Source organism: Lepidochelys kempii, chromosome 21, assembly GCF_965140285.1.
Source record: "Lepidochelys kempii isolate rLepKem1 chromosome 21, rLepKem1.hap1, whole genome shotgun sequence".
Lineage (NCBI taxonomy): Eukaryota > Metazoa > Chordata > Testudines > Cheloniidae > Lepidochelys > Lepidochelys kempii.
In genome coordinates this window covers 13,702,926-13,714,105 of record NC_136400.1, presented here as the reverse complement: position 1 = coordinate 13,714,105, position 11,180 = coordinate 13,702,926, and the positions used below count along the sequence as shown (strand labels likewise).

Below are 11,180 nucleotides of genomic sequence, written 5' to 3'. Positions count from 1 at the left end.
ACCAGCTTCTGCTCTGGTACTGAACTAGGGTGACCAGACGCCTTGATTTTATAGGGCCAGTCCTGACATTTGGGGTTTTTTAATAGGGTGGCACCTATTACCCCTCGCTTGCTGTGGGGTCGCCCCCGCGCTGCAAGGGCAGGGCGCCTCCCGGCGGGGGTGTCACGCACACGGGCTCACCCCCGCCCTCGTGCCCAGCCCTTTAAAGCCGGCCCGGCCCCGCCCTCCCCGGCCCGGATTGGCCCGGCCCCACGCTCCGCGGCGGGGCTGGCTCGGGCGCCCGGCTCCGCTTCGGGCTTGTCAGTTTCACCGCGGAGCTTGCGCGGCCCCGGGCCCCAGCCCCGCATCGCTCCGCGGGGGGGCGGATGGAGCAGCGCCCCGCGCCCGGCATGCCCGCGCCCCCCGCCGCCGCCCCCCGCCCCTGCCTGCCTCCGTCCCCAGCTGAACCGGGGCGGCTCCGGCCCCGGGACCCCCGGCCCCGCCTCGCCTCCCATGAGCTGTAGCCCCCCCACCCCCCCGCAAGACACGCCGCGGCCGGGGTGGCGAGAGGCCGCGGGCATGGCGGCCCCCGGGGACTGCTGCGTCCAGGTGGCGGTCAGGTAAGCGGCCGCGGTGAGGGGCTGGCGCCGGGAAGTGGGGTGATGGGCTTGGGGGGCAGACAAAGGTACCGGGCGTTGGTCCAGCCCCTTCTGCGGCTCGCCCCCTTCCTCCTGCTGCTGGGGGGGGTCCATGGGGTTAAACAGAGGTGCAGAATTCGGGGGGGCGGGGAGGGGCTGCATGGGGGCGGGGGGCTGGGTGTGCAGATCAATACTGGTGGGTTGCGTGCCTTGCGGGGGGGGGTGGGTTGTGTGAGCTTTATCTGGATCCTGGATAGGCACAGATCAGGATGGGGGCTGTGCGCCTCCGCAGCTCGAGGTTGTTCTGGTTTTTGCCGGGGGGGGGGGGGGTGTTGTCTAGGATGTGTGTTTCTGAGGCACAGATCAATATTGTTCTGTCTTCTGAGACAACACTGGGCTGCTCTCTGCCTCTCTCTCTGAATCCGGCCGGCGCTGACCGCTCTGAAAGATAACCAGTGAGGAAATCCTGTATTTCGCACACTAGCCTAGCAGTTTGCTGGGTTTCCTCCCCGCCTGGCGTGCGCTCGATTTATTCTTGTTATATTTTTGTAGCCCAACAAAGCCCCGGGTCGTACAATGAAAGAGCTGTCTGAGTCCCTGAGGCCTGGATGACCCCCCCCTTTATCTCCAGCCACCAAAAATCCGTTTCCTGGCCTGACAGTTTGGGGGGGTTTGGTTTGGCAAGAGCTGCTCCTTTCTGTTGTAATTTGGGGTTAATCTGTTGTAACCAGGACTCTCCTCTCCCCTTGGTCAGAGTGGCCTTCCAGGTGTGTGGGAGAACATCCCAAATGTCCTTGTTGAACGTCAATGCTGCTTTACCTCCGTTCTCCCTTGCGGGTTTCCGCTTTGCAGCTTTCCCTCATCAAATGTGCTTGTTTCATGGCCATTTTGTGTGTGTTTTAAATGCAATCGGTGACAAATGTGGCTGCAGCAGTCCCTTTATCCTCCCCGAAGGTGTGAGTCTCCTGCTTCAGTGGGAAGGTCGGAGACACTGCCTCAGCTCGGCATCCTTTGTGCTTCCTCCTGGCCTGGGAACAATAGGGGAAAGATTTTGCACTTGCATTTTTTTTAATAAAGGATCTGTAAATGGCATCTAATCTGTTTGCAGTTAATGGGACTACTGTGAGCTGTGCTGTGTGTCTCTAGGTGGTGGTAGGGTGCATGGGGCGTTAGGGGAGAAACTGAGGCAAGATTTCTAGTAAGGTATCGGCACTGGGTCTCAAGGAGGATTGCAGAGCCCTTGTCAGATTCGGGGGTTCTTTGTTGAAGCCGCAGGGCTGGGTGTATTCTGAGTGCAGCCACTAGGATCCTGGAGCCGACTGTCATCTTCATTGCGGCTCGTTGCCAAGAAAGGAGCGGTGGGGTGAGGGAGGGGAGACCCTGCTGCATAAGCGCACCTTATTGAGCTACCGTCGGCGCTGGGGCAGGTGGGAGGGGAGGTAAGCAAGTCTGTTGCAGACTGAGCCACTGTCCCAGCGTGGAGGACGGGCTTTGACTTCTGGCCCTGGGCAGCACTTCCCCTTTGGGAGGTGGCCGTCTGCCCCGTGTTGAGTGGTCACCAAACCCGGGAGCCTATCTGCTGGATCACCCAGTTCAAGTGACCCTGGCCTGGGCCCTCTTAAAGCCACAGTGCTTGCCTAAAAGCACCGAGGGACTTGGGGGGTCTAACGGAGGCAGGATTAGAGGCCCTGGTGTTTAAACCTGGTGTTTCTGGGGAGTTGGTCTCCATGGAAAGTCTCTGAAATATGGTCCAGCTGAATCGGTTTTGAATCTGATTGGGCCAGGCTGTGTAGACAGGGCCTAATAGTCTCTCCAAATTCTTCTCCCTGCCTTCGTTATAGTGGTAACCTCTCTTGTTTTCCATTGTCTTCTGTGATGGGGGTGAGCGGTGGGATCTCTGCCTGTGGGGAGTGCTGCAGACCCCTCCGGGAGGCGGCGGGCAGCTAGTGCTAGACTGATGATGCAAGAGACTATTTTAAATGCAGCATTTGAAGCAGGCCTGTGTGTGTCTGGGGAATGGCCATCAACGGGAGCTGCCCTGCGCCCCAGGTCACTCAGATCTCCTATGGCTTTACCTGGGAGGCAACTCGTCCTTCCCCCCCCGCACCCCCGGCTCAGGAGAGGATGGCCCTGGTGGCCCAGATTCTGATTTGGCTTGAGCTGGTGTAAATCTGGAGTGAAGTCAATGGAGTCTGCACTGACTCACTAAGAACCCCTTAAGTGGAGCAGCCAAGCCCCTGACGTCAGGGGGAGGAGCAGGTACTGCTTGGAGACCTTGTCAGCTCCGGGATATTAGCTCAGGTAACCTGCACAGTTACTGTGTTGCACGGGTTTAAATTGTCTCCCATGGGGGTTTGCACTGGTGCCCCAACACTGGGTGTGTGCCCAAGCACAGGGGTTTCCCACTGGTTGGAGACCCACCCGTCATTCATCTTGCATTTCTTTCAGGACAGATCCTCTAACAAAAGCCCCCAGTCTGGGCTGCTGGAAGCTCCCCCTTTCTGAGGTGAAAGGATGGCTGTAGTCCTGGTGAAGGACTATTGTGGGCCTTTATAATCGGCGGTGCCTTGCTCCCAGCTAATCCCCATTAGCCTGTGTCTACTAGAGGGATTCTCAGGCTCACGTGGTGCATTGCTGGCGAGCAGCTTTTGAAAGCCCTCGGTGGCCCAAGGGTGAGCAGAAGGGCTGGGGGAGGGAGAGAGGGTATCAGTCTCCGAATCGTGCGTTCTGGAGAGCGTCAGCGACGTTGGTGTTTGGCTGCGGCTTAGCTCGGATGGTGGAGGATGAGATCAGCAGAGGGAAGGGTGTGTATATGGGAGCATGTGCGCTCTGTGGGTTCTCAGGCTGATCCTTACCCAATCTGCCCTGTGCTCCATTGTCTTTAGAGCCTCTCCTAGCTCCAGATATTGGTTCGGGGCGAGGCTGTTTGCAGCTGATCTGGCCAATGAAAGCTGGTTTGGGGCGGGGGGAGGAAGAACAGGGCGCATGCATTGGAAGCGGAAGGTGAATTGGCAGGACAAAGGAGGGGGTTTAGAAATAAATGGTAATAATGAGGCCAGTGGTGGCCAATGGGACAGCAAGGCAGGATTGCAGCACTGGGCTGGAACAGTACAGAAAGGGTCCCAAACACCAGCCCGGGCTGTGGAAGGGCCTCGCGCTTTTTGGCTGTTTCCAATACAGTGCTAGGACTTCCAGTGTGTTGGAAGGGGGAGGGGGTTGCCTGTCCAACTCCCCTGCAAACCCAGGCCCGAGCGTGCTGGGCACTTGGAAATCTGTAGCGCGTTATCTGCTAAGACCCAGACAGACACGAATGACTCTGCCCTGGGGGGTCGAGAGCTTTAACCCCATTTTCAATCAGGCTGTGGGATCGCCGCCTTTGGAATGATACCAAACCGCCCTTGCCCAGCCAGCAGGAGCAGCTGGACTCTGGCACGCCTGGGGTGTGCGAACCCCTCTGTGCGTGACCAGGTGCCTGCGTACGCAGAAGTGGGGAGTCGCAGCTCTGCAGCGTGACCCGATCTGGGAGGTTCTGGCTCCATGGAAGGCAGAGAAGCAGAGGGGTTTGAAAAGCCACCTTTGGCATGGGAAGGAAGGTGAGGCGATGGCCAGAGGTTTTACCCTCCCCCTTAGATGCACAATGTCAAAATTTGCCCAGCCAATGGCTCATCGGACTGGTGCGATCGAGGCAGGTCAGTTTCATAGCTATGGCAGGAAAACCATGTGGCCAGCATCCCGTCCAACTGCCTTTGGCTGTCCTGCCCCAATGGATCAGGTACCCGGTATGCAGCTGGGTGAACTGGAGGTGGCCTTTCAGGGTGAGATTGAGCGAGACTTGAACCCATGACCTTCAGGACTTGCAGTCGAGCGCTCAGACCCTGCACCTCATTCCATGGATCCACCCTGACCCAGAATTCACAGGAATCTTTGGGGTACCCCTGGCTTCTGCTGTGCTGCGTGCCCCGCCAGTTCCCAAGGATCCTGGGGCCACACAGCTATGGAGGTGCTTATATGTCCCTCCTCATGGTGGCCTCCCAAGAACGCTGCTCCCAGGAGCTGCCTGAGTGTGGCTGTCACATGGGGGTGGGAGCTGCGGCACCGTGGGAGAAGGAGCCCATGGTTCTGGTTAGGATCAGGCTATTAACCCCTTATGCCCCTGGTGAGCAGTTCCTTGTGAGGGTCCGTGCTGGAGCCAGGGCTCCCTGAGGGAGGAAGGGACTTTGCAGACTGGCCCTGTAGGGAGGATCTGTCAGGCTGTGCAATGCCTGGATGGGACAGCACAGAACCTGCTCCAGCACCTGCTTGGAAAGTCGAGACCTGTGGAATTGAGTTTTCAATGCATTGGGGAGGGGAATCCCAGCACCATCTGCAGAAATGCAGTAAAACCCTTAAAAAAAAACCCAAAAAATAAAAACAAAAAAAAAACCAACACAATACCAAATACCTGCTTCTGGATCAAAGAGCCGAGCCTGCAAAAGCAACAGGGAGAGAGGCGAGTCTGTTTAATAGATGCACTTTACACATCAAAGCAAAATCAGCGAAGACAGTGGCTCTTCCTTGAATGGCTGCTGGTTCAAGGCACAGACCTGCCAGCAAGGTGTGCTGGGATGTGCTTTTATTACCTACCTATGACAGGCAGTGATGTGGCCAGCTTCTGCTCATGTGGCTGAGCTGGCCCTGTTGGCTCCCCAGCTTGCTGCTTATTCAGATGCCTTTTTAATCTTCTCTCATGATAATGCAAACAAACAAACAAACCCCTTTCCGTTTACACTGCCCAAGGGCTGGACTGCCCATCTGCTCTGCTACAGAGATGGAGCCAGGCCTGTCCTGGAAACTTGAGGGCAGAAGGGCGAACAACCCATGGGGTTTAGGCCCCTTTTTTGGTTCATCTCATGATGTGCAGTAGGAGGAAAGCCTAGAAAATGCTATTTTTGTTTTCTTGACTGTTTTCCTACTTCTTTTACTGCCGAGAGTGAGGCTGTCTCTCTTCCCTGGATGACTCTGTGTATGGCTGCAGAACAACTAGGTTTATGACATCACAAGTCCCATAGAACTTAAAACTGAGCAACTCATTATGATGTATTGAAAATGCTGTTAAAATTGTAGGCTGTCGCTTTAAATTTCAAGGGTGTGTTTTTGGTTTGGTTTGTTTTTGATCCGGCCTGCAGATTAGGGGGCTCTGGAGGGAAATGTGCAATCTGGGCCCAGCAGCAGTCAGCAGATGCTTAGAATAAGGTGGGGTGAATTGTGCCTCTCTAGTTTAGGGAGCAGCCTGTTTTTTCTCTGTGTGTGTGTGTGTGTGTGTGTGTTTGGATCCTTGTGTGTTCGGGTTCTGGATTCTAAGGAATAGTTACATTGCAACCTTCTGGCAAGTGCATCTGTTTTGATCTAACTCCTCTGTGTGTGGGCCATGAAACATAACACTGGCAAGAGAATAGCAAGGTCTAAATAAAAACCTTACGCTGGATTTTTAGCCACGGATGTACATGTGCCAGACCAAAGTCCTAATATACAGTTTACACCAGGTTTTCAAAGCAGGGTAAGCTGCACCAGCAAAATTGCATCTGTGGATTTACACCAAAATTAGAGTGTTTTGAACTTCTTGTCTTTAACACCACTTCAACTCAAACACCTGACAATCAAATGGGAGAAAAGCTCTTTGTTCAATATGTAACATGTTTGCCCTTTCAATTAAGGGCAGTGAAAGCTTCCACTCCAGTTCTCTGGTCCTCCAGGGAGACCTCTGGCAGAAAGAGGAAAGGTAAGGCCTTGTTTAAATATAAACTGCTCTTGTTTAGTCAGTTTCAAAACAGCTTTTGTTAAACTGGTGCAAATCCCTGTGTGGATGCTCTTAATTTGCTTTCAGTCTTGTTTGGATTGATGGGGAAATGAGTTAAGAAAAATGGAGATTAAACTGTGCTGGAACTAAATGGATTGTTCCCTGCGTTTACACTGGTTTAACTGAACTAGTTTAAAATCACACTGTTAGTTAAACAGTGCAACGCTAATCATAGACAGGGCTGAAGACTTTATTCCTGATAGTCCTAAAGTTTAAAAAATCTAGTAGTCTTTCTTTACTGAAGATGGGGGAAGAGAACATGCCCCTTGTTGTTTTTCCTTCTCATAGGTGACCTCCAGGCTGTGGCCGTCACAAGTTAAGTGTCTTTGCATGTAACTAGACCGCGAGCACTCTGCGTTTCCTGTTCTCAATTCCAGAAGACTTTCTTAATTTAGCCTCCCATTCGCCCCGTCCCAACTGCCGGCTTCACAGACTCCGCCACAGGTCCGAACTTCAGCTGGTTCTGATGTTGTCGGAACAGGGCTGGCGATGCGGCTGATGGTGGACAGACTCCAGGCCCCACTGGGCTCATGGGAGCAGACCCTGGCTCCCTCTCCCATGGCCAGGCTGGCCCTCCAGGCTTGTTTGTGTCAATAGAGAGCCCACTGAGCGCTACTGTTTCTGTGTGTGCCCAGGGTTTGATTGGAGGGTTGGGGAGGCTGCGGGGATGGGATTGGGCCCTCCTAGAGCTGCTTTGGGGTAGGGGTTGGGGGAGTTCTTCACAAAAGCGTCTGTGCTGGGTTTCAAAGAAGTTTTCAAATATAAAATAAATACAAAACTACCCTCAAAGTCCCTAGCCCACGTTTCCTGCAGCAGCTGAGCATGCCCGAGAAGGGCCAGGAAATGGAGCTTGTGAAATTGGGGAAGGAAGTCGAGTCAGATTTCAAGTTTATTTAAACCCTGCAACCTCCAGACCTCAGGCTCTCTTCTAAACACACTGCTGAAACATGCAGCCTTCCCCTAACCAGGCTGCTGATTCGCTCGTGGCCAGGCCGAGCGCCTGTTATCCCCAAAGCTGCTGGGGCTGCTCCCCTCTGCCCTGTCAAGTGGGGAGGGTGCATACCCCCTCCAGCCACGGGGGCTGGCTCAGGTTCAAATTTGGCACTAGTTTTGCAAGTGGGGTGGAGAGACCTGTGTAGCCAGAGGGAACAGCTTGGGTCTTGTGGGGGTGCATAGAACCATAGAAGATTAGGATTAGAAGAGACCTCAGGAGGTCATTTAGTCCAACCCCCTGCTCAAAGCAGGACCAAGCCCCAACTAAATCATCCCAGCCAGGGCTTTGTCAAGCCCGACCTTAAAAACCTCTAAGGATGGAGATTCCACCACCTCCGTAGCTAACCCATTCCAGTGCTTCACCACCCTCCTAGTGAAACAGTGTTTCCTAATATCCAACCTAGACCTCCCGCACTCCAACTTGAGACCATTGCTCCTTGTTCTGTCACCTGCCACCACTGAGAACAGTCTAGATCCATCCTCTTTGGAACCCCCTTTCAGGTAGCTGAAAGCAGCTATCAAATCCCCCCTCACTCTTCTCTTCTGCAGACTAAACAATCCCAGTTCCCTCAACCTCTCCTCATAAGTCATGTGCCTCAGCCCCCTGATCGTTTTTGTTGTCCTCCGCTGGGCTCTCTCCAAATTGTCCACATCCCTTCTGTAGTGGGGGGCTGAAAACTGGACGCAATACTCCAGATGTGACCTCACCAGTGCTGAATAGAAGGGAATAATCACTTCCCTTGATCTGCTGGCAATGCTCCTACTAATGCAGCCCAATATGCCGTGAGCCTTCTTGGCAACAAGGGCACACTGCTGACTCATATCCAGCTTCTCATCCACTGTCACCCCTAGGTCCTTTTCTGCAGAACTGCTGCTTAGCCAGTCGGTCCCTAGTCTGTCGCGGTGCATGGGATTCTTCCATCCTAAGTGCAGGACTCTGCACTTGTCTTTGTTGAACCTCATCAGATTTCTTTTGGCCCAATCTTCCAATTTGTCTAGGTCACTTTGTATCCTATCCCTACCCTCCCGTGTATCTACCTCTCCTCCCAGCTTAGTGTCATCTGCGAACTTGCTGAGGGTGCCACCCACACCATCCTCCAGATCATTAATGAAGATATTGAACAAAACCAGCCCCAGGACCAACTGTTGGGGCACTCCGCTTGATACCAGCTGCCAACTAGACATGGAGCCATTGTTCACTACCCGTTGAGTCCGACGATCTAGCCAGCTTTCTATCCACCTTATAGTCCATTCATCCAATCCACACTTTTTTAACTTGCTGGCAAGAATACTGTGGGAGACCATATCAAAAGCTTTGCTAAAGTCAAGGTATATCACGTCCACCGCTTTCCCCATATCCACAGAGCCAGTTATCTCCTCATAGAAGGCAAACAGGTTGGTCAGGCTTGACTTGCCCTTGGTGAATCCATGTTCACTGTTCCTGATCACCTTCCTCTCCTCCAAGTGCTTCAAAATGGATTCCTTGAGGACTTGCTCCATGATTTTTCCAGGGACTGAGGTGAGGCTGACCGATCTGTAGTTCTCCTTCTTCCCTTTTTTAAAGATGGGCACTATATTTGCCCTTTTCCAATCGTCCAGGACCTCCCCTGATTGCCACAAGTTTCAAAGATAATGGCCAGTTGCTCTGCAATCACATCAGCCAACTCCCCCAACACCCTCAGATGCATTAGATCTGGACCCATGGCCTTGTGCATGTCCAGCTTTTCTAAATAGTCCCGAACCACTTCTTTCTCCACAGAGGGCTGGTCACCTCCTCCCCATGCTGTGCTGCCCAGTGCAGCAGTCTGGGAGCTGACCTTGTCTGTGAAGGCTGAGGCAAAAAAAGCATTGAGTACTTCAGCTTTTTCCACATCCTCTGTCACTAGGTTGCCTCCCCCATTCAGTAAGGGGCCCACACTTTCCCTGACCACCACCTTGTTGCTAACATACCTGTAGAAACCTTCTTGTTGCCCTTCACATCCCCTGCTAGCTGCAACTCCAGGTTTGCTTTGGCCTTCCTGATTACACCCCTCCATGCTCAAGAATATTTTTATAGTCCTCCCTAGTCATCTGTCCAAGCTTCTACTTCTTGTAAGTTTCCTTTCTGTGTTTAAGTTCACCGAAGATTTCTCTGTTAAGCCAAGCTGGTCGCCTGCTATATTTGCTTTTCTTTCTGCACGTCGGGATGGTTTGTTCCTGTGCCCTCAAGAAGGCTTCTTTTAAATACAGCCAACTCTCCTGGACTCCTTTCCCCTTCATATTAGCCTCCTAGGGGATCCTGCCCATCAGTTCCCTGAGGGAGTCAGTCTGCTTTTCTGAAGTCCAGGGTCCGTTTCCTGCTGCTCTCCTTTCTGTCTTTTGTCAGGGTCCTGAACTCGACCATTTCATGGTCACTGCTGCCCAGGTTGCCACCCACTTCTACTTCCGCTACCAATTCTTCCCTGTTTGTGAGCAGCAGGTCAAGAGGACGACGGCCCCTGGTTGGTTCCTCCAGCACTTGCTCCAGGAAGTTGTCCCCAACTCTCTCCAAAAACTTCCTGGATTGTCAGTGCACTGTTGTATTGCTCTCCCAGCAGATGTCAGGGTGATTGAAGTCCCCCATGAGAACCAGGGACTGTGCTCTGGAAACTTCTGTTAGTTGTCCAAAGAAAGCCTCGTCTACCTCATCCCCCTGGTCTGGTGGTCTGTAGCAGACGCCCACCATGACATCACCCTTGTTGCTCTCGCCTCTAAACTTAACCCAAAGACTCTCAACAGGCTTTTCTCCAGTTTCTTCCTGGAGCTCTGAGCAATCCTACTCTCCCTTACATACAGTGCAACTCCCCCACCTTCTCTCCCCGGCCTGTCCTTCATGAACAGTTGACACCCATCCATGAGAATGCTCCAGTCATCTGAGTTACCCCACCAAGTCTCTGTTGTTCCAATCACTTCATGGTTCCTTGACTGTGCCAGGACTTCCAATTCTTCCTGCTTCTTTCCCTGGCTTCTTTTGTTCGTGTACAGGCACCTAAGATAACTAGCCGATTGCCCTGCTTTCTCAGTATGAATCGGGAGGCCTCCCCTGTTGCACCCTCCTCCTGGTATCCCACTTCCCCACTTACCTCAAGGCTTCAGTCTCCATCCTCCAGCGAACCTAGTTTAAAGCCCTCCTCACTAGGTTAGCAAGGCCGCTTCCAAAGATGCTCTTCCCTCTCTTCGTTAGGTGCATCCCATCTCTTCCTAGCCATTCTCCTTCCTGGAACAACATCCCTTGGTCGAAGAATCCAAAGCCCTCTCTCCGACACCACCTGTGTAACCATTTACCTCCACAATTCGATGGTCCCTACCTGGGCCTTTTCCTTCAACAGAGTGCATGTGATTGCAGCCCCTCCCGCTGGCCCTGGGTGATGCTGAGCAAGAGCCAGGGCTGTACTGAGAACATACGTCCCCTTGGAGCAGGGTTGCTGGGGGAAGGGAGCAACCAGGCCTGCCCAGGATGGGGCGTTGGCTTCTCTGCTGTCAAACAGGTGGTGCTAACGTTACCAGCAGAGATCGGCTGCGTGTGTTTGTGCACGGGGGCCGGAGGGGGGGGCAGAATTAGGTCCTGGGCTTGGCTGTCTCTGCTGTCTGAGATCTCCTAGGAGGCTGGCTGGCAAACCAAAGAGGTTCTTGGCTTTTCAAGGCAGCAGGGGAGTTGAATGCAGTTCCAGCTCCACTTACTGCCAATTCTGGTGTAGATGGTGGAACGAGAATTG

The 11,180-nt window shown here is 53.4% G+C and overlaps 1 protein-coding gene across 6 annotated transcripts in view; it reads left to right on the top strand.

Moving 5' to 3' along the window:
* Nucleotides 1–236: 236 nt before the first annotated feature.
* KIF21B (kinesin family member 21B) overlaps nucleotides 237–11,180 on the top strand; it is an 85,713-nt gene continuing 74,769 nt past the window's right edge. For 3 of the 6 annotated variants that reach the window (XR_013634885.1, XR_013634884.1, XR_013634883.1), the window contains exon 1: nucleotides 237–599. Coding sequence is in view for 3 of the 6 variants with exons in the window: in XM_078849837.1 (XP_078705963.1) it covers nucleotides 493–599 (107 nt within the window). In the remaining 3 variants the exon portion in view is untranslated. The remainder of the gene's footprint in view (nucleotides 600–11,180) is intronic. The other 3 variants (XM_078849837.1, XM_078849836.1, XM_078849838.1) reach the window with 2 other exon arrangements.